The following is a 24742-nucleotide window of genomic DNA, read 5'->3' as shown; positions in this document are numbered from 1 at the left end:
GCATTCGGATTATTCAAATAGGATTAAGCATCAGGGGAACGAAGGAATCCCTTTAACAGGTAAACAGATACTTTTGCTACATGTTACTGGTAGAATATTATCACGTTGGAAAAAGAACTATGTAAATCAGATTTTTTCTACTTAGTTTATATTGAAAGGTTATTCCGAGAATGGAGCACGCTTGCAAATAATTGATGGCCAGAAGAAAACATGCTACAAATAAGCAACAACTTCTATGCACATAACGGTAAGGCATCGACCCCAAGTCCCTCGTCTTAAAGCAATTAAAGAATCATTTTGTTATTACCAAGACATTCACAAAGTGAATAATATCTCCCTCTGAAATGTTGTAATTATTGCATTGTATTTTGTTCTAAATTTAAGTACGGTTGTGTATTTAGAAGTAAAAATTTGCAAATGTAAATAAAAGTATAACTATTTTGTTTGATTTTTTGGCTTCTATTTTCATTCATCCCAAGATTTATCTGTTATCCTCTCTATATATATTTGTTGAAGTTCAGGTAAAATACACATGCTATGCTCAATTAGACTGTCAATACAGATATCTACACTTCAAAATCTACAATTTGTTAAATAAAAAGAACAAGAAAGTATAAAAGTGCACAAATGAAACATTTACTGTAGAGAAATATGTTCTTTTAATGCTTCCTAAATTTGTTTGAAAATAAACATATAATTTCGAATCTAAATATGCCCAGTAAAGACAGCACATCAAGCTACACATTGACGTATCTTGTTCCGTTGCACTGGAGGCAATTTTCGAACAAAAATGTCGTCGTGTAGTCTGGTGTGCCGTTGTCCGTACATTAAAATGTACTAGAAATATAATTAAAAGCTTCAGCCCAAGTTTGCCCTCAAATTTGTATAAACAATATATTTTTAATTTTTATATAGAATATGGAGCGCGAAATTTGTATGCGATATTTTCATTACGGTGATCGGTGAATATAAATAGCAGAACTGATGACTGGTATAGCAGAAGAATGTTGAAGTGGAGACCGAGGACCGGAATTAGAAGAGTCGGCTGCCAGGAGGTTATGTGGACGGACATTATACTCAAAGTAACCAGAAAACCCTGGATGCAAACAGCCCAAGACAAATGCAAATGAGGAGGCCTACACTCAGCAGTGAGTGATTAAAGGTATAGAAGAAGTAAGAAGTATATTTTCAATATAATGTACACTTGGCGTTTATGTGATCATAGGAATAACATTGTCTGGGGCTCAATCACTTCACGTAATATTACAAGGCACCTTAGAAAATTGACAAACCTAGCAGTATTTTTAAATTTATTGAATGTCACGATGTTATACTACCATGATATTCAATTACTTCTTGTGAAATTACTCCATTAGTTTGTTATAATTATTATAACAAAGATTGAAACACTAAGAAAAAGTCAGTCGATCCGGCTGGATTCGTATCCGGCAAAAAAAGTCGTTAATAACCAAAAAGAAATATCTGCAACAAACACTTAGAGAATTTCGTAAGGTCTGCTGGTCCGTTCGGTGGCTTAATGGGCAGAGCATCTAACACCGATTGCCTGAACCGGATGTTGGTTGGAACCCAGCCGGATCGAATGATTTTTCTTAATGTTCCGATCTTTGTTATAATAAATTAAGCCTAACAAAAGTTAGTGTAATAAATATAGAAAGCAATGCATATCACACCACAATTTCCACGTGAGTAGAGATTTGCGATACTGTCAGTCGGAGGTCGTGGTGTAACCCGATTCCTAAGGTCTCACCGCAACCCGCGGTAACGCGGTGCAATAGCCATTCTAGTCTACGATAAACCGCCGTTCACTTTGGCTAAAAATTACGGTACAGTACAGTATTAGATCTTATGGTCTGAAAATAGAGTTTTAATTTGCATTATTGGACAGTGACTGACTACTTTACCATGTACTCAAGTGGTTTTGATTTTAAGTGAACAGTATAAGTTTACCATTATGTACCGGACAACGTTACTTTTGACATCAATGTGCATGTTATCAGTGAAAGATTTTTATATGTTCTCTGTATAAGGTTTAATTTTCAATGCAGAATTTGAGTCCTTGTTGTATTATTACTAATACATAGTGGAGTATTTTTAATAAAAAAAAAAGAATATGAATGTCATGGTGGTAAAAAGGTTATGATATTCAATTTCCATAAAGTTAAATAGATTATAACAAAAATATAAAGAACAAAATCCTTCAACGCGTAAATTTGAAGACTACTAAAATATTTTAGACTTATGTAAAATGCATGAGACATAAGTTTTTACGTAAAAAAAATCAAGTCACAAAAAAAACAAGTCGCAAGGCCACCGAAACAATGAATTTATTGTAAACCAAATTTCCCGATCGCATAATTTCACGAAATTCAGCCGTTAAGTGGCCAGCTCGATCATGGGGTTATGTTAAAGACAAAGTCTATACGTAGCCAATCGAATCTATTGCAGCCTTAAAACTCAAAATTCGTGAAGTGATTAACTGTGATTAACGAAATAGACCCACCATTTTGTCAAAAAGTTATTAAAAACTTTGAAAGCCAGACTGAAAGAATCGACATCTTTTTTATCAACTTTTTTTAATACAATAAAAATTTGATTCATTGTCATCTAAATTTATTGTTTTATTTTGATTTACAAACCAAAGTTCTTGTTGAAAACCCCTATATATATATGATTATATGATTTAGCTAAACGGACAGCTATATTAATGTTACGTAATTTAAAAAAAATGACATCATTTTCTCTATTTCGTTTGTTTTCGTGTTATTCATTATTGTTAATATCTTTCGTGGATACTAAAACAATTCGATATCCCAATATCAAATCAACAGTGGAAAGGTAAAACGTATTTTAACGTGCATTTAAAAATTTTACCTACAGGAGAGCGATTTAAAATAGTTAAGAAAAAAATCATAGCTCTAGTTTTATTTGTTATATGGAAAACTAGAAACTTTCATCTTTTCCACTATAACAAATAAAATAAGAGATATGTTTTTTTTTCTTAAAAAAGTTACTTTAAGTCGCTCACCTGTAATATTTTCCAAATGCACGTTAGACGTCGTACACATCCAGCGTCGAAATGTTACAGATATTTTAGGAAAATTATTCGTAATTAATTAGTACAATTAACGGAAAAGAACGTTGTCACCGTGTATTAGGATAAGAGTAGAAGATGACAAATGACCGGGAAAGAACAGTAAAGTAATAATGATTATAAGATCAGTAACAAAAACAGAGGTTATGCTTGTTTAAGCTTTGTTTAATAATAATTATTAGTAATGAGAGCATAACTATATTTGTTAGTAATGCAAAAATGTAAAAGTTGAAAGTAAAAAATATGGCGTAAACATATTTTTTCAATCAGTTCACAGTTCATTCTTCGCACCAGTTATTTTTTTTAGTTATTTATTTTGCACTGTTTCGCTAAAATAGAGTTGTAATCACAGACCACATAAAGTTGTAATTGTAGCGCGTAATTTGTTTTATATATGCAATATTGAATACCGACAGCTGTTTCAAAATATTCGCAAACAAAAAAAGAGTTGCTGCAATTTAAAATCATTTCATTAAAAAAAAGCAATAATAAGGTAAATACTTAACTGGAGGCCACATTATCGAAGCTCTAAATTGACGAGCTTGTAATGATTTACTAGAACTAGTTTTAATGTTTTTTTAATATATTTAAATTAACGCGTCACTCCGCACAAAAAATGTATAGGTGTCTATTTCTATTTCACAACTATTATCGAAATATTGTGCAATCACGGAAGTGAAAATGCTAATAATTAAAAGCTCTTTAGCAGTTATTAGTGTAGTGTAAATTAATTGCGATGCAAAATACCGAAAGTACAACCGATTTCAATTCCACTGTGACGATTGACAAACTACGAAAAAAAGCGTGCACTTGATCAAATAAATAAGTATGTCGGTTTCATTGAAGTACCTTACGCGTGGATAACAGAACTAGAACACTGAAAGCAAACGGTAAGCGAACACGGGCAGGCGAGCTGTCGCTGTCGTACTCACGAAAGACATTGCGTCGCGCGGCGTCCGCTGAAAACTATCGTGAAATTAAACGTACTGAGAACAACACCGACGTCTCCGTGCTGAAGCCGCAACACTCGCACACGGTCAGGTAGCACTCATCCGCTGTCTCCTCGAAGGTCATGGCGCGCGCGCATCGCACGGCGAGCCTACGGCCACTGCCGCGCGCAGGCCCGCCGCGCCGCATCCCCATGCATCATCGCCACCGCGCACTACACTCACCGGGGCCGCAGCCGCAGCCGCAGCGCCGTCGCTGCCTGGCTCCGGCTTGCTGTCGGGCTCGATGAGGTCTCCGTAGGCTGGCATCGCGTCCGCGTATCCCTCCTCTTCAGTGTCGACGTCGTCGCGTGAATGTGCTGGAGAGGGCGTGCGCGCCGCAACGCCGAGTTTTACACGCGCCAGCGCCACCGCCTCCTCGAGCGACCCCACTTCCTGCTCCCCCCTCTCCTCCCCGTCATCGTGATCTTCCGAGAGGCAAGCAGACGCCTGCGCGACGAACGCTATTCGTCGTCGCAAAGCGCTATCAGGACTCGGCTCTTCGACTGGCTCTATGGGCTTTTCCATTTCGGGTTCACTCGATTTGCGCTTCCAGGCCGCTTTAGTGAAAGGTCGCGTAGCGACTGGATGTTCGACTGCGATCGGACTAACGGGCGGTTCTGGAGTTACCACCTCTAATTCCGCAAGTGGTGGAGTGGGAGCTTTTTCTAATGATGACTCCGCAGTTTCTGTTTGTGGTGGGGGTGTAGGAACGCGAGTTCCTTCCGGTTTTTTCCTCCCAATGCTACCCATGCGGCGAAGCAAACTGCCTCCGGCGCTATCTTTCTTTTTTTTGTCAACACTCGGTGAACTATCGGTACTTCGAGAAGCTTCGCTGGCCGCATCGCGATGTTTCTTGTTTCGTTTGCGCATCGTGCGTTCGTCGCGGACGATCTCGCCGTCTGAGGCGGAGGACTTGCCAGAGCCAGAGCGCTTGAGCGATCCGATGTGGAAGGGCGAGCCGGACCGGAACGGCGAACGTAGCGTGTGAAGCGTGCGTCGGAGGCGCGACGGCGGTGTCGGAGAGGGGGGTGGCATCGGGGGCTCTTCGTCCCGCATGATAGTGAGCCGAGTGCGGCGCGCAGACTGCCGAGTAACCGGCAACGTCCGCGCCCCAGCTGGTGCGGCCTTGCTCCCCGACGAACGTAAATCTCGGATACGATTTCGACGAGGCCGATACCGACGACTTAGCGCCTGGATACGCACCAATGTAATGAGAATGTTGCGCAACGCAAATATCGAAGGCCCTTCAAACGTAAGGATTCGTAATTCGTGTCCAACGAGGTCGCATCGTAGGGTATTTTCCACAGAGCCGATAAGTGAACTATGACTAAGTTAAATGAGGTATACTGGCTCTCATTCATTAACTTTTTATGCGTAAAGCTCATTCTTAAAATCACATTAAAATTAATAAAAACCGCGAATCTGAAGTGCAGTCACGAATACGATCAAACTTACTTGTGAACTGAAAAGCCTCTCTCTCACCCTAATCATGTCAGTGAATCAATCAACAACTAAACTGAATGACGGTCAACATAAAGTGCACGAAATATACCGCTTCGAAATTACCACCTCCAAAACATTTTTTCATGCATATGGAATCGGATCATTCATACGTGACGAGATTTGCGTTGAAACATATCTGCATGATATCTTGACAGTGATAGAAATCTGAAACCAATAGTAGCAAGTTGATCAACTCGATTACTCGATTCAATATCATATAAAACAAACAACTTTATATGCATGTACTGTATTATCTATTTTAAACATCTCCATGGATTTAGAACATTCAAATGAGGCAATAAAAGTCTAAAAGATTTATTACCAAATGATTACCAAGTTCGTAAATATTTTTTATAGCGTGAATCATGTCAACAACATTATAAGCCTATATCGCTACGATAAATTATATAATAAGTAGGTAAATTGAGAACGTTGACCTCACTGATTGTTATAACAACTTGAGTAATAATACTTACTTACTTGCTTTACACGGCTGGTACTTAGAACTACGAAAATCAAAATTGTCTTAAGATTCATCCCTATCAAAATTTCAAATATTAATATTGTAAACAGCACGATTACTATTGTATTTTTACTTACTTTAAATTTAATTTTGAGATTGTTTTATTAGAGCTGGTTGATACACGTCATATAACTCAGCCCTTAAAATGTAAAGAATTTGAATAATAAAAGGTTTGAGTCTAAAAACCAACTTAACTTGACCTTTTTCACTACATAATACATGTAACTACAAACAACGTTCTATAAGGGTAAATGAGCATGTTAATGTAAATAAATAAAGTCCGTTTTGAAATAGGTACTTATTGGTGTGTTAAAGAAATCTACGGTACAAACATTTTAAAATTTTAAAACTCCAAAGAAAGGGTGACTGCACACTATGGAATATACATCAGGATACTATATAATTCCAGCAACTTTAGTAGAATTATAGTGCTTCTGTTAGTGTTTAATGACCTTATGATGCGAATTGATGAACCATGCCATTTAGCAGTACGTGGGCAGTTGTACGGTCTCCTTGTGTAAACGGAAGAAGACCCGCAAGTGAATATAAGTGTTACATCGTAGTTTTGATATCGACCGGCAATATGGTGGTACCGTTGGAAAGTCTCACCGTTTTCTCTCTACATTCTCAATAAATATAAAATGAATCTATAAGTCGGTTGGACTAATCTATGTAATAATAATAACGCACACACTCAACATAGCCCCGCACTAGGGAAACCCTGTGTCGCGGGTACCATGGACACACACATAGACAACCACAAATTACACCCAAACTCACGAGAGAAATAAATGTAGGCCATACAAATATTTCTCCCGGCCCGGGAATCGAACCCGGGGACCTCTGCGTGGCAGTCCGGTATGGTAACCATTCGGCCACGGAGGTAGTTATGTATACATAGTATCTAATTGATTATGTGAGAAGATTGTAAAATTATCACAGATATCATATCTATTGCACTTAATTGCGTCATAGAAAATTTAAACTTAGTAAATGAAACTAATTTTAACATACGTCAAAAAGAGGAGGAGGTTCGCAATTCGACTGTCTTTTTTCTTTGTATGTATGTTACGCGATAACACCGGTATTTGTGAACCTATTTCGATGATTCTTTTTTGTTGGAAAGCAGATACCTTAGACGTAGTCTCATTTAAATTTGAAGAAAATATTTCACCTCCAAGGGTAAACTAAGGGATGAATGACATTTGAGGTCGGTTTTTTAGTAGTCTGTAGTGATTCGCCTTACTGCCTTACTGATGAGCAAAATTTTTTCAATTCACAAAAGATATTTCATTTTTAGGCTTAAGATGAAAAGGTACGATGGATTCGCTAGAGAATTCATACGAATTCCCCGTTCCTAAAAACAGATCGCAGTCTGTATAGTTCCTTATATATATAACATAGATCTGTCCATTAAAGTCGACTGGTAAAAACAACCTTCAACTATAATATACAGATGGGTTGACGATCATATTAAAAATACACAAAGTAACACAGCGTTATTGGCGACATCCTCTACGCGTTACACTAACATCTTGTACTACTTGTTTCGTTGTTCTTTTACGTATTAAATAATACTACATTTTAGACAATTTATGTGTCGTATATTCATAGGGCTTATAGTAACTAAAATTTTACTTGAATACAAGGCTACATTGTAAGAGAACAATATTGTTCATTTGGGCAAACATGAACTTGAGTAGCAGTAGGGTTGGTTGTGAATGAGTTCGTCCAGGGAATTACTGCCACCTTACCTATTTCTGCCGCCAAACAGTAATGTTAGCATTACTGCGTTCCGGTTTAGAAAGGTAAGGGTGAAGGTGAAGTTACAGGCATATAGGACTTGTCAATTTATGTTTTAGTGGCAGTGCCCTTCAGTTCTTTGCGACTTAAAGCACGGAGTGGCACTGCAACTATTATGGACAGGCGTGTCGCGAATCACCAGGCGCACAACTTGTTCGTCCCGTCACTTGGTAACATAAATAATCAGTACAGAGTACTAAAACAAGCGACCTCAAAAGTCATACATCATAGATTATCCGAATATTTTCGTCAAATTTAAATGGGACCACTTCTAAGACACCCTCTTTCCAACAAAAAATCATCAAAATCGGTTCACAAATGCTTAAGTTGAGTTATCGCGTAATATACATACAAAAAAACACATACATTCGAATTGAAGACGGTCAAAAAATAAAGAACTTATCTCAAATATCTATCGTGTATATGTCATATTGCCCCTGTCCTAATTAAATCGTAACCTTGGTATAATGTAGGTTTAAGGGTGTGATGTATATATATTTTTGTAATATTCTTAGTGTTTAAAATAAAAAAAAAAAAAAAAAAAAAAAAAAAACAAACCGACATGTAATCATATGTTTAAAATTGATTTTATCACATTAAAGTCATAAAAATAACAGATACTACAATAAAAGCGTAAATGCTAAATACTAAAACTAGGATTAAGTTTGATGAATAAAATTGGGTCGCCGCGGCAAGGTGCCCAAGATTCTGGTATTCTCCCTTTGTATAGCTAAGCTAATAGGTTGGGCAAGATAGCTTGGGTTAGCTTGTATTGGTTTGGATTGCCCTGGGTTTCCCAGACACTTCGATTCGCCGTCGGAGAGTGAGTCGCAGATGGAGAGCTATGGCTCTACAACTGCCGACATAGGTGAGCAACGGGTGGTGAAAGCCCCAGTGACATGGGTCTATAAGCGGCAGAATTAGGGGAGTCTGTCCCTCGTTACTGGTGGACTCGAGATCTCTGATGTTTCAAATAAAAAAAAAATTGAAAATGTTATTTACAAAGAGCAATCCCTAGAGTTTCTTGCTCATTCTTCTCAGACCTTACGAATGAGTGGTAGAGTTTAATCATTGTGACGATTTCAAGTGTAATAATGCTTACCTATGAAATAAAGATTATTTTGAATTTGAATTAGAATTTGACAAAGATGGCAACGTACGTGTTTCAGGTCTGTCTCTAAGATTACTGACGGGGAGACAAGAACTCTCCCCGAGATGGGGTTCGGTGCTATCGGACCAGTCACCGTCGGACTCAGGGAAGAATACACAAGTGTCCCCGTGACTTCGGCACATGGGGAGTAGATGGAACACCGTCAGGTTTTAGTCAGTAGGAGTCCGACATAACCCTTTGCCTCCCCCGGGCGCAGGGTATCCATGTGGATTTCTTGACGTTAAAAAAAAAGGGTTTCCCAGACACGAAACGAACTACATAAAATTTTATAACTCTCCTATTTAAGCATAAAAAAATTATCGGCGAATTTCGTTCGTCGAATCTTGAAACCTGTCTTTTGAAAAGTTGTCATTTTGCAGATACCGAGATACCGAGCGTGCAAAAGTCGTAATTTTCTTTAGTTTGTTTAGCACATAGTTTCCCAAAGTGGTACCGCCCCCCAGTGGGCGCTGAAAAGTCCTTGTGGGGCGGTAAGGGCTTCGGAAGCGACTGAGGGGCGTTAATGCCACCGCATTTGAAAAAAAACCTGAAAAGTCCATATAAACTACACTGCATAAATATTTTTTTTTCTTGTGATTTTTTGTGTTAAGTTAATACATTAACTATTCAATCACTCAAATATTTTTTGTGGAGGTGGGTAGAATTTTTTTTATCTTGCCTTAAAAGTGGGCGGTGAGGCAAAAAGTTTGAGAACCCATGATTTAGCACATCACATCTCTCGTCATTCTATCGTCGTTATTCTATCGAGTTATATTTCTATCTCAAAAGGAGGATTAAATGATATCGAATAGATTTATACGACATTTGATAAACAATGTTTGATGGAGTTAGACAAGAAGTAATGTAAAAGAATATTACTCGTTCACGATAAAAATATAGAACAAAATATAATACAATAATTCCTGGAATTCAGGGGGTCGTATTATCCACCCCATATACATTATATGGGGTGGTATGGCATGGTAAACCGAATTTCTGTAAATTTTGTAAATTTTAGATCATTTCTAATCAAAAGAAAACTATAAACAATATTATTTTATTTTCATAAGCACAATAATTTTTAGAATTATTTTTTTATGTATCGAATTAGAACGAATTTACGAAAAGTATGTTCAAAAATAAACAGGATTAAATCTATACGTAATATATGTAAAACTTTAACCAGATACAAAATCATATCGTAAAATTTTGTTGTCCTCCGTGGCCGAGTGGTTTGCACCACCAACACCATCTCTGAGGTCCCAGATTCCATCCCCGACCGGGCAAATATAGAAAGACTAAGTTGTCTACATCGTCGCGGGTCTGGGTGTTTGTGGTAACGTCGTTGTTTCCGATTTCTATAACACAAGCGCTTTAGTTACTTGTTACTTTGGGATTAGAGCAACATATTTGTTGTCTAATATTTAAATATAGATATTTTAAATAAATATACACATTATTAATAATAACGCACACACTCAACATAGCCCCGCACTAGGGAAACCCTGTGTCGCGAGTGCCATGGACATAGACAACCACAAGTTACACCCAAACTCACGAGAGAAATAAATGTAGGCCATACAAATTTTTCTCCCGGCCCGGGAATCGAACCTGGCACCTCTGCGTGGCAGTGGCATGGCTACCGTTCGGCCACAGAGGCAGTTTAAAAGTTAGTTGTAGTTTCGATTTCATTTTTTTTATCTAAAGTGTTAATCTAAAGTAATTGAATTGATTTACAAGAAAACATTTTTAATCTTATCAAAATAATTTAAAATATTCCGAGAGTGTTTCGTTTGGGAAAAACAAACAACAGATAGTACTTAGTTATAAACTAGTTAGTTGTTACTAATGGCCAACAATTTAACGTAAACAACCATCAATTACAAAATAACTGGTTATTTCCTATCGATGTCAAGAATTTCAAACTACGTGGATATGTAAATAACATATCGGTGGTACTCTTTTTACGTCGTGTATATTCATAGATAGTAAATACACATTTACGAGTTCAAAAAGTTTTACGTAATTAAATTTCTAATAATGTCTAACCCAATACTTGGTAAAGTATAGGTACTTGATGTAACAAAGCCACATGTTGCTGATAGGTCTAAAGTGCTTTTATCACATGAAAAGAATAAAAAAATATTACCAACGATGTGAAACATAAAGTGTATATGTCAAACTTTGTAACTATTGTAGTAGCAGTAGAGTTCCTTACCTATTTCTGTCGCCAAGCAGTAATGTCAGCAATACTGTGTTCTAGTTTTGAAAGGTAAGGGTGCTGGTGAAATTACAGGCACATGGGACTTGACAACTTAGGTCTCAAGGTGACGGGCGCAGTGGTAGTGCCCCTCAGACCTTTGCGATTTAAAACTCTCAGTATCACTGCAACTGTTATGGACAGGCGTGTAGCTTGCCATCAGGCGCACGACTTGTCAGTCCCGTCACTTAATACCTATTATACAAGAAAAATATTTAAGCATAAAAACAGTTTTTTTTCTATAAACCCAAGTGACGGGACGAACAAATCGTGTCCTTACCACCAGGAACACGCACAAGCGTGTTTTAGTGGTACTGCAACTGTTATGGACAACATAACAGTTGCAGTACCACTAAGGCACTGCCACTGCGCCCGTCATCTTTAGATATGTCTCACAGTTGACAGGTCCCATTTGCCTGTAATTTCACCAGCACCCTTACCCTTCTAAACCGAAACGCACTAATGCTCGCATTACTGCTTGGCGGCTAAGGCTCCTACTCTTAAGCCTGTTTTGTGATGAGAGAATAAAGCAATGCAATTTAAAGCTCTAAGTGGCACTGTAACTGTTATGGACAGGCGTGTAGCTTACCATCAGGCGCACGACTTGTTCGTCCCGTCACTTGATGTTATAAAAAAAACTAGTAATGCTTGTGTCATGGTCTCCTATTTACGCATCAAAAAGTTATCGACTAAATTCGTTCGTAGAATCTTTTAAGCCACTCTCCTGAAAAGTTATCATTTTACAGATGTGACTTATTACACCAAGGATGCTTTATTAGGATAGTTAGAGTGTTGCTTTTATGTTCATTATACTGTTGGTTCCGAACAATATAACCTAGACATTTTTTAAAGTCAAAGCATTTTCCTTTCCGGTAATCTTCAAGGGTAAGCCTATCTTAAATATTAAAAAGAGAATCGTCCAACTAACTCAATTCAAACTATCTCACAGCTTTCAATAAACAATTGACAGTTTTTATTACTTAAACTGTTTTAATACTCGTAGATATGCTCCGGAAGATTCTACGCGATCATTGGTAATGCGATGTGACCACAATAAGATGTTGACAATTCCTCTCAGGAAGTATCAATAACGGCTAATAGATGCCATTTTAGTAGTACTTTTGAATTGCGTCTCGTATTTGATTAGTGGATATTACGATGTATCCAGACTAACAAAAATAGGTTTAATAGTTAGCTTAAACGGCTGAGCGCAGGCCTCCTCTTACAATGAGAGGGCTTGGGAATACTTGGGATGTAGTTCCCACAGAACAAAAAATACAGTAGAAGTGGCTAGAGTCTGACACGTGCCAACTATGGCTCAACTCAACCAAATTCGCTCGACTGCAACCAAGCGTAGACGCGCGAAGGTGCGCTTTTCCATTTGCATAACACAAATTTGTACCTTAATTATGGGAAAATAGAGATGAATATTCTACAGGCGTAAAACATGACGCCTCGTGATGTTTCGACTCTGCGCTAGTGTGAGTTGAGCCTAAGGTCTCGAAAGACCTATCTGAGCTCACTCCGCCATTTTCGCTTTGTATGGTATGGTTGTAATACTTTCGTGCAAATACTCTAAAATTCTAGAAAAATGCCTTATTGTGCTGTTTGGAAGTGCAAAAATGATAGCTGCACCAAAAATATTTCCCGTGGTGGTATTTCAAATAATTCTTATTTTTATTAATTTTCAATTTTCTGTTTATCGAAATATTTTTTTTTGTTACAAGAAACCAAAGTAGGTAAAGCTTATACCTCTGCAATATGGTTGCTTCTTTTTTGTAGAACTAAATTAAAAGCTCCAATTCATCGTCGTTCAGCAATTAACCACTAGATGGCAGCACATTGATTAAAATTTCAATATAATACCAAAACGTCGTAACTTGCAATAATAGGTATTGATGGTATTGAACTTTCAACGACATACCAACAGGGTAAAGTTTAAATTAAACAATCCAGAATTTTTTGTTACTTTTTAAATTTGAAACTACGACTTTGGGCGTTGAATGACGAGAACTCGGTTGGATCAATTAGTAAAAAAATCTCTAAATTGGTTCTGGTTTGGGTGTTCTGGGTAGCGAACGAATACCTCAGAGTGAATACCGTTGCTCTTATACTGGAAATTCCCTAGTTTGAGACAAATAATTGGTGTGGTTGTCTGACACGTTATTACGTGTGGCGCACTATAAGTTTCCGGAATAAATAAGAAAAAAAATATATAAATGGTCAGAAATGAATTTATTGTTTCTCAAAATATTCTCCGTTAGCGTTAATGCACTTTTTCATACGAATGAACCAATTTTGAAAACATTTATGCTACTCCTCCGTAACAATCTCTGTAACATATTTTCATACTCTTCGACAGACTCTTCAGGTGATGAAAATCGTTGACCGCGTAACTGGTCATGTACCAATCACTATTCACGGTACAACGATTCTCTCAAGCAACAGTAGCCACGTGTCCAATTTTATTAAAAAAAAGAAGCAATCATCCGCTTAGAGGCACTTAGCACGCGCGCCACTTTGGTTGGTTTCGGCTCATCTCGAAAGACCCATACGCTCGATTGCTGCTTTGTTTTGGGATCGTAACTATAAATCCATGTTTCGTCACCTGTTACTATGTCCCACACCAAATTTGACGCCCCTTCGTTGAATCTGGTAAGCATGGCATTGCACCCAGTGACGCGATCCGTTTTTTGAGCCTCAGTCAAATTGTGTGGGATCCACCGAGAGCACAGCTTTTTCACACCCAAATGTTTGTGTAGTATTGATTGTATTTGACTCATGCGTATGCCTAAAGATGCCCGAACCTCGTGGAATAACACATGCCTGTCTATTTTGATCATACGGCGCACAGCATCGATGTTTTTGTGGTTCACAGCAGTTGACGGGCGACCATCACGAAATTCGACACTGAGATTCACAGGACCGTGTTTGAATTCTGCAAACCAGCTATAAATAGTCGTGGTGCTTCATTGCCAAAAGCAGTTTGAAGCCGAGCGAAGCTCCGCTGAGCTTTTAAATTACACTTAAAGTCATAGAAAATCATACTACCAAAATTATCACGAATTAAATCCATGGTGATGTAGACAACCAGTTTCTAAAATGACGCCACAATGTAAAAATAAGCGACAGTCAGATGAAACAAACTGTATTCTATAGCCAAATAGTTCCATTTTCAAATTTTGTAATTACTTTTTAAATATTGTTTATGTAAGTGGCCAGTTCCGGAAACTTATAATGCGCCCTATGTATAATGTAGGCGAGTACGTTTATGACGTCACAGATATGTAGTCCTCGTAGTCGAATTATGGTCGTCAAAGATTTGGTTTGTCGTTATCGTTGCGATAAGAAGTGACAAACGTGCTCCATGCTTAACCACATGGTTACCATCACGTTCTTATGCACTTATCGACAAATTATCAAACACTTGTCTATTTTTTTCATCAGTAGACAATAGTACCCCACTGGCAAACTGGACAAAGGCTCTCGGACAACTAACTGTCTCTGTCTACATCAATCTCCAGCCAGTCCTTCAAGAACGCGTCTAGTCTCGCGCTATCTCACGATTCAGCCTGTCGCGCCCCCAACGGCCATCTTGTGTTGACTATTGAGTAGAACACATGTCACTGGATGTATACTGCAAATAAGGCCAGCCTAATCCTATTTTGATGTGGCGGTTTTTTGGAACAAGGCGTGGTGTTTTAGGTTCGACCCGTCTTTTTAACTCCTAATGACTTTAATGCTGAGTTCTATAGCAAACCTTCAATTTGACCTTCTGAATCATAAATCAAGGACCATGTTTGTGCACCGTAGGTTATGATGGTGGGCAGTACGATTCTGTCGTTGAGCTTGCACGTAAGTAACAGTCAACTGTTTTACAAGATTACCCTTCAATAGTAAAAGTGCTTGTTTATATCTTTTATAAAATAATTCAAAGTTAGTTTTAGAATTCCATTAACAACAAGAATTTATTATAATTACACCGTAACAAAAATTTTACTGGACATTTATGGAATCCCTACGCTGTCTGTTCGTCAGTCTATCACACATTTATTCGAAAGAACTTGGCAGAGAATGTTGACAAAGATATAAATATATGAATCACTGATTTGGTGATCCCATCGAGTATATAACCAGAAATAGAGACGAAATGATATTATCTTTATTACAATAAATACAGAATATTTTTGGAATATACGGAGACCTACACACAGGTCAGTTGTTGGCGCTGTACTATTTCAGCTTTCTAATTTGTGATTTCAGTGCAAATGAGAGTTGATATTTAAAAGTGATATAATTCCCATTTGCCATCAGGCAATATAAATCGTCAGGCGAAATAAGGCCCAGCCATCCCTGGCAACTTATCAGAGTTGCCAGGGTTGGCTGGACCTTATTTCGTCTATATTTCTGGTTATATACTCGATGGGTGATCCACATAAAAAATCTGAATTTTTTTTAAGGTTTAAATGAAAACTTGTAAAAGCACGTACACAAACATATAACTCAACGCTTTAAGACACAAAGTCATAAAGAGCACTGCCACTGCGCCTGCACCTGAGCCTACAATTTCACCAACACTCGTACGCAGAACTTGAACGCAGCTCTACAGCTACTATGTATATAATACACAAATCGCACGTTAAGTGTGAAAAAAAATTTGAAAATGCCTTTACAATGGAAATTTATACGCAAAAACAGAGACACAACATGCATTCCTTTATTTTTCCATAGAGAAAATATTTAAGAGCTCTTCAAATGTGTGCAATGACCCTAAAAATGAAAAATTAAACTTTTATATCGTTTTCTGTAAATTTTTGCAAACGTACATAAGTTATGTCACTGTGTCATCGGAGGTATGAAATAATAAAAATAAGCTACAAAAATAGTTGTCGTAGTTAGTTAGGTATCTTAGGACATCGACTGTACATACAATAAAAAAATATCAAAGAGCATAAAAAAATATTATAAAATGTAAAGGTAAATCTTCACTTAAGTTTTTTTACTTACTGTTAATCGACCACCAAATTCCGCGTCAAGCGCTTCTTCAGCATACATGCTCTATTCTTCAATACAATTGACACGACAAACTATAGCAACTTAGTATCTTCTTATTTTCCAATTAGTTCCAAAAAATCACATAGTTCTGTACATTTTCATATGTAAAGTAATTTTCACTGGCTTGTCTAGTAACTTTGAAAGTCGTAAGATTTCATAGGCAAATAAAAAACAAGGTATTTTTGTGCTTTCCGTCCGACCCTTGAAGTAGTGCGTCTCTTACCGGATATATCAATATACTATTGAATTATAGGTAGGTGGGTTATCGATACGATTAGGTATCAGGTTATCAATATTTGCTTTGATAACTGTTCCGCACATTACTGGAGATTAGAGCGATTAATGTCTCGCTCAGTTTATTATTTACTTTCGTTTTTAAGCAAAATTTAGCTTAGAGGTACGTAGGTACGTATATTTATTGTTACGTAGACGTTTTTATTTAATTCCCAAATTACCGAACTTGAAAAAACAGTTCTTGAAGTAGTTCACTAAAACATATTAGGTACTTAAATGAGTTGTACTGACCTATATCAAACTCTTGGACATGAACGCCATCTAACTCATAACAAGTATACAATAAAAAACTGTTTTTCTTAGAAAGTGTCGCTCGTGGCTTGTAAAAGATAAGAAAAACAATAGCAAACAAAACAGCGTACAATGAACTACAAGCATGACTTGTGGTGGAATTATTGTTTAATATTCATAACAATAATATAATATACGGCACACCAGGCACATACAATTAATAATTTGATAGGCAAAAAACTAACTGGCCATAGTCGACCACCCTGTGGAACACCCACTATTATAACCATAATGAATAACTGCGAGCAAGTAACAGTACAACTTGACTCTCTGTATTTAACTCCTAATTTCTCTGAGATGGGTTCCAATTAATGGAAAATATAAAATAAGAAGTAACAAAAAACTCAAAATTAAGTTTTATTTGTGACACAATTAGTCAAAAGCATTATAAAAAAACTACAAAAAATGAACTCCGCCGCGACAGTGTGACACTGCCGTGACCAGGATTCGAACCTGGGTTACTACGGCCACAACGTAGGGTCCTAACCACTAGACGATCACGGCTATCGGAGCTGATAACAGTGGTGACGAAAAAAGCAATCTCTTGGTAAAAAATAAACCGCACCGAGCCAGACCGGAGCGCGAGAGCAATAAAAAGTGTAAAATAGTTAATTTTGTATCGTTTACAAAATGTGTGACGAATTGGCAATGACAGAACGAGCAACGATGGAATAAAATATAAAAAGCGTTACTAAGTGGTATACATCTGAGATTTTTATCGACATTTAAGACTGACATTTGTAAAACAAATTTGACTCCTTCGTATTTAATTTATATTATAGTATATTGAACAGGAAAAAAGTACAAAAAATCACAATGTATACAAGGAAAATACAAATAAAAGGTTCTGCTTAATTCTAAAAGAAATTTCTTCCTGCACACTTAATACAGGACACAATAACTAAAAGAACAGGTTTACGAGCACAACAAAACAAAACAAAATGTATACAAGAACAGTATAATAATGTTAAATTATTATAAACTATATAAAACTCTGATAAATACATATTTCGTAATATAATACCTAAGATATGGATGGAATAGTAGATAAATAGTTTTCGTATTTTTTACTTTAAGCAAGAAATTATGAAGGTAGGATAGGATCATGTTCTGTGCATAGGATGATGATAAGCCACCCACCACACATGTCAACAACATGTTCACAGTTTTACCAAAACGGCATTTAAAGATATTTTCGTTGATTTCAATAGTTTATCCTAAAATTCCTTACTTATAAAATGAAAACATAAATAGTAAGTTTATGTACAACAGGCGACCTTATTGCTATGTAGCAATTTCCTCCAAGCAATTTTAGGATAAAAATTTGGGATATGCAAAAGGGGTGCAACCAAAGAATATCTTCAAAAATACACTACTTACTAAGTACCTACTAACAAAATATATTTATGTAGATAGAATACATAAAAACAATCGACTTAACGAATATATAAAAACTACGACACAAAGAAAAGCAACGATATTTTTGTGTCTATCTAAATAGGTACTATTCATGAACTGGTTAACAACATAGTAATTAGTTATTGAAGAATTCTATCTAGCCTCGTACTTGCTTTCCTTCCATGTTTCCAACTACAGTTTCTCCAATCTTTCATCGCCTCTACGCATCAAGTATGCTCTTAGTAGGTATCTACTTAAAAACGTAGTAATATAATTGTAATTATTTTATTTTATTTTATTTACAGATCCTTTGATTTACTTTAGGCTCCATCTTTTCACAAATGTAGGTATTCTGTTTTGTAAGTTCTTTTAGTAAGTACCTAGTTTTGTACTTTTTATGGAAGAAGAAATAAACGATACTTATTTGTTTTTTATTTATTATTAACATCGAAACAAAAGCAAGTAAAGTCGATCACGCTAAGCTTGACACCTTGGTTTCAAAAAAAGGTATTTATTTCTCCACAAAACATAAGAAAAACAATACTTAAAAAACGAATAGAAAAAAACAATTGAGTGATGTGGACAAAAGGGTTAAAGACACAACATTGCTGATTTTCATTCTTCACACAGAGCTAGCTAGCTGTTCGCTTGCTGCACCAAGCTAATAGGCGGAGCTGTCCGTGTAAATTGATATATTTTTTAATACATTTAAACCTAAAATTTAAAATGAAACTATTTTTCCGGATTTAAATGGCGTATATTTGTTTTTTTCAAACAAACCGACGTTTCGGGCCCTGTACAGGTCCCATGGTCACGGTTGACTGGGATAATAAACGAGAACAAATGAAAACTCCTTAGTAAGGAGGTACACCAGGTCCCAGGGGGCAGCGCGCGTAACTTCTGGAGTTTACACTGCAAAGCACGAAGCTATAGGCACTGGCAAGGTCGGCATGCCTTTTCTTCATTTATTTCATTTAAAGTTGTAATTTAAAGTAGGATCGTCACTCAATTAAACTATACGCCAAAAAAGTTGCGATACTTTAAATATCAACATACAATGTATCCCATGAAAAAATTTAATTAAAATTTATTCAAGAGATATTTTGGTTTATGATAATGAAAAATAATGGTTCAAATACTTAATAAATAAGTAATATGTTATATATTACTATTAAATTATATACATAAACGAGTAAGTAAAATTACCTGTGACAACCATCTTCCGTTCCTAATTGCCGACATGGTTTTATACTTTTTCGACTTGTTCGAAGTTTCTTTCAGCCTCTCTTTTTGCAACAAATATTCGTGCACGGTCGATTTATTTAGATGTTTTATCATTATAATTCATTTATAAACAACATTTTTAACAATGGAAAAAACGGTACTCCACATACATGAAAACTAATTTTTCACACTACATTTAACAAATTAAAATTACACAATTTGATACTGCGGCTATGATCACGCCAGGTATTTTAATTAAAAAAATGGAAAATTCTACACTTGACACAATTTCCAAATTTTTTGGTATTTAATTACATTGCACTATAAAATGCCTGTTAAAAAATAAATTCAAGAAGTGCGAAACAAGTGATTGCGATTCGTTAATTAAATAACACAGCACTAGAGTTGCGGGGCACAAGTATTGTTATCAATAGAACGTGGAGAAATAAACTTATTGTTATTTATTGGGCATCACAATTTGCCCCCGTATAAGATAATGCAATGATGAAAACAAGGATATTATATTCTAAAATGATTTTGCATGTTTTCGCCATATTTTAATACAAATATTTTTTACATTATAAAGCTCAAATGTTTTAATATTTTTATAAACAAAATACTAAGTACTTAGACCAAATGCAAAGTAAAGTTAGCTCAAATGAGGCCTACTATTACTTAAGAAATAAAAGAAAATGTACTCGAAATTGTAGCCCTGAAGTACCTAAATATGCGCTAAAGTTTATCAATACGAAAAGTAAAATTTTTGCGAAACTGACAAAAGTGACAAGAGACGAAATATTTTCTTTTATTTGTTTTGTAGGTTGCCTACAAATGTTAATAATTTTTGCCTCCCTTTACGCTTCAAACCACATAATGCAAAATGTTGTTTAAGATGTATACGTATCTTAAAGGATATTTTTAAGACTGTTTAGAATCAAATAAATAGAGGCGTCTTAAAATTTCTTCTAACACAGCAACTACATTCTGAAATAAAACCTAAGATCCATATAATTATCAGTATAAAATAATTAAGTCGAACTAGATAAATAAGTTTACGTAGTGCAACTTGCAACACAAGTAGGGAGACACTCGACACAGTTTATCATTTAATCCGTGCAAACACCTTGTCTAGTGATTTTCCACATTTCTTGCATGGATAGTGTTGTTATCTACTAGTGGCAGAACCGGTGGTTACGCAAACTTGATCCATAACACACTCTAAAATTTATATACAAAAAAAATGTTCATTTTAAGTAAATACGTCCTTAATTACGAATTAGATCACTTAGATTACGGCAAAACTTAGGGACGCGTCAGAAATTGTGATAAAATAAAATTAAGCGTCTTTAGGGAGCTGTTAAAGACGTCTTGATTTAAAGTCATGGCGCCCGCTTAATTTCCGCTTTGACCAATTTAACTTACCAAACCTGGCGATTAAAGCGTGAAACACACATAGTGCGGGCGCGGGTCGCGTCGGTACCGCGACAGTTCTAATTCCGTGTAAATACACAGATCTAATTCCATGTAAACACACGGAATTAGACCCGCCGCTGTCCCGGCCCGACTCGCGCCCGACCTGCACCTCCTCTCTTTTGTTTCACGCTGGTAACTAGTCTGTTTTAATAAGACGGTATCCAACAAAGAACTATATAAACTACCAATATTTCCCAACAAATTACCGTCGTGTCATACATATTTACATACGATGATCAATTTTTACAAAATAAATATAAAAAAAATACTATTGCTCATATAGATAAGTATTTTTACTGGAACATTTATTTTATTTTTAAACCAAATAAATATCTGTAGTTTACGATTGCTACAAATAATAACGCAATTGCGTCCAATCCAGCGTCAATTAACCAGTTAAATCCTAATGCGACAGTACAAACGCAACAAGAAATGACATTCGCATATAAGTACTATAATTCGAAGTCATTGTTCAATTACTGTGCATTTACTTCTATTGTGTATTGTCATAGGTCAAGTAGGATTGGACATGCTTACATTGTAAATAATTTCAAGTCTAAATGAGTCCCTACGACCGAGTGCAAAAGATAACCTCGGTATCTATTCCTATCAATACCTTATGAATCATATTTAATGACAAAAAAATTCTGTAGGTAAAGCAGATTAATGCGTTTTACGTCGAATAAGGAATGTTGGCATAGTGCTGCGAATATTCGGTTGCTATTCTCTAGTGATGTCCCTCGGAAATAGTTCAGCTATTCATTCGCCAGCACCCTTCAAAACCTGAACGCAGTGATGCCACATTACTGCTTGGCAGCAGAAATATATGGCAGTACTTTCCTGGACCAGTCCTTTCATAAGGAGCTCTACAGCCACTATGTATAATATACAAATCGAATCGAACACCGACTAAATTACAAAAAAATGTCAAAATTCCTTTACAATGGAATTAAACACAATTTAAGGAAGATAAGTCATGCACTTGCACTCATATTACTGCTTGGCGGCAGAAATAGGTAAGGTGGCAGTACTTCCCTGGACGAACTCTTTCACAAGGAGCTCTACTGCTACTAAATTACATTTTATCACAAAAATGTCTTACGTCAGTAATGTTGGACAACATATCACCTAACATCATATTTGACAGCGAACATGTTGGCTGAGACAGCCAAAACATCTACCCCTGTTTTTCTATGAATGGAGTGCAATCAAATACTGTGCTGGTACCTATAAAAATTATCTTGTTTATCATACTATCAAGTCGATACTTTGGAGAAGAAAGGGCGTAAAAAAGTTTTATTATATACATTTCCGTGATAATGAATTTTTTCAGAACTAACTACACAGATCTACTAAGAACTAAGAACCAATTTATGTTCAAAACTGGCGTTTACGCCCTTTCTTTCCTGAAATATAGAAATGATTAGCAAATCAATTTTAAACTTTATTTTCAAGCACTAAACGGGTATATAGCACATCACATTTCGTTTCGAAGTGCGAAGATGAAGTCCGTAAAAAATGTGTTATTATTGCAAAGGAATATTTTCGTAACATGTTTTAAAAATATTTTACTACCTTCTAAAGGTTCTTAGATTTTTATTTATAAAGTAGACAAAAAGTAGGTACAAGTTGAGTTATGTAAACACTTAGTAAGAACAAATACAGAACCCAAAATGACATCTAGCCTTCTTATCGTATAAATTATTGCATGAATGAGCATAAAATCACAAACATACGCACAACGTACTATAGTATAAAGAGATACATGGATAACCTACGTTAACTGGCAACGCCATCTCTCTTTAACATAACGCAAATAATTTTCAAATACGTACAAACGACAAAAATGAAGTCGAACTCACCATTTTCGAATTTTCAATTCGCCAGCGAAATTTCTTGATTGGGTGTTTTTTCGCAGGCTGTTTCGTCGTGTCGTCGGGTTGTTTTTCGCGGCATCTCAACGATTCGCGGGATGAGACTGCCGACGCTATACTGGCAATCCGCGGCACTGTACTCATGACGACACGAATAGATAACGATAAAATTATCTTAGTTAATATTTATTAATCGTGAAACTGTTAAACGTTACAAAGTTTTAAATTGGAGATGATAGTGTTCTGGTCTACCTCTTATAAATAAGTACCTACATGCATCGGATATGTACGATACCCATGACGTAATTTAGAGATAAGACAGTGATACAGTATTAAAGGAAGTCAATAATACTAGTTTAAAATAATAGTGTAATTTGAAATAGCTACGAGTATTTACATATAAGAATTTTCGGCACTTGTTACGTTTAGGGAAAGTCTAGATTTGTCGTCTGTCTCGATAATAACAATCTAAATGTTACACAACTAGGTAAGTACGTGTATAAAACTAAAATAATATTAAAGAGTAATATCAATAAGTAAGTACTTACTTAGTTGACATAAGGAAGTTGTGATTTCCTCCAATTGTCACTGCGAGCATGGCGTATATCGTATATCAAGAGAATCATGGCTATAGTCACACTTAAAAAAAGATAAATTATAACTTTTTAGTCAACCGTGACCATGGGATCTGTGAAGGGCCAGAAACGTTGGTTTGTTTGAAAAAATCAAATGTACGCAATTTAAATCCGGAAAAATAGTTTCATTTACTATGTGTAACAATAGCGACAACCTAAGAACTCGATATACATATAACTTTTTTATAGAATTTTTTTTATAGATTATAGAACCAGGTAGGTGATATTTTTTGACATGACTCGCGCGTTTGACTTTGTATCTCATGACATTTTGCTGAAAAAACTAAATAATTTAGGTATTAGAGGCGTGACTCTTAACTGGTTAGCTTCCTATTTGGAAAATAGGAAGCAAGCTGTAGAAATAAAACATTTAAATAAAAACGGCTGTGTTGTATCAGCAAGATCGCAATATAGAGTCAATGCATGTGGTGTCCCGCAAGGTGGTGTTCTCGGGCCATTATTATTCTTGCTCTACATAAATGACCTACCAGAGGTTACACGACATAAATGCATATTATTTGCAGATGATATTTCAGTCGTAATTCCTTACAAAAATGACATAATTAACTACGAATTAGACAAAAACAATTCAATACATGTAATAATAAATTGGCTTAAACTTAATAATTTGACTGTTAACTTGACTAAAACTAAATTCATTCAATTTGGTACAAATCGACAAACAAAAATGAACCTTAACATAAATTACAAGAATGTCAATATTCAGGAGGCAGACTCTACAACATTCTTAGGCGTGGAAATAGACAGTAGATGCAAATGGTCACAACACGTTGAGTCACTGGTAGATAAATTACATCGATACGTGTACGTCTTAAGGAGGTTGCGAAATATATCATCACCATCTACAATTTTGACTGCTTATCATGGTTACGTTGCGTCTCTGCTTAGATATGGACTCTTGGTTTGGGGTAACTCAACTGAGTGTAAAAAATTGTTCACAGCTCAAAAAAAGTGTGTTCGAGCAATGACCGGTGTTTCCCCATGGGAATCTTGTGCACCTTTGTTTAAAGAATTGGGAACTTTGCCGTTACCGTGTATGTACATTTTTGAAGTGGCATGGTTTGTAAAGCAAAATCTAAACCTTTTTAAAAAAAATACAGATGTACATAGTAGAAGTGTAAGGGACCCAAATAGACT

General features: G+C 36.1%; 1 protein-coding gene and 1 non-coding gene across 7 annotated transcripts in view; both read right to left on the bottom strand.

Annotated features, from left to right (window-relative positions):
* The window catches only part of LOC113230329 (ras-related protein Rab-32), a 38105-nt gene extending 14997 nt beyond the window's left edge, over window positions 1-23108 (bottom strand). Inside the window, exon 1 of one of the 6 annotated variants that reach the window (XM_026464209.1) lies at window positions 22938-23108. In XM_026464209.1, coding sequence (XP_026319994.1) covers window positions 22938-23093 — 156 coding nt within the window. In that variant the 5' untranslated portion in view covers window positions 23094-23108. The other 5 variants (XM_026464211.1, XM_026464212.1, XM_026464208.1 and 2 more) reach the window with 5 other exon arrangements.
* On the bottom strand, window positions 17413-17484 carry Trnah-gug. The gene has a single exon. It is a non-coding gene; the product is annotated as a tRNA-His (tRNA).
* Window positions 23109-24742: the final 1634 nt, after the last annotated feature.

Source organism: Hyposmocoma kahamanoa, unplaced genomic scaffold (genome assembly GCF_003589595.1).
Source record: "Hyposmocoma kahamanoa isolate Upper Pololo Valley unplaced genomic scaffold, ASM358959v1 63, whole genome shotgun sequence".
NCBI classification, from domain to species: Eukaryota; Metazoa; Arthropoda; class Insecta; order Lepidoptera; family Cosmopterigidae; genus Hyposmocoma; species Hyposmocoma kahamanoa.
Note: the sequence above shows the minus strand (reverse complement) of the source record. Positions and strands in the feature narration are given on the sequence as shown.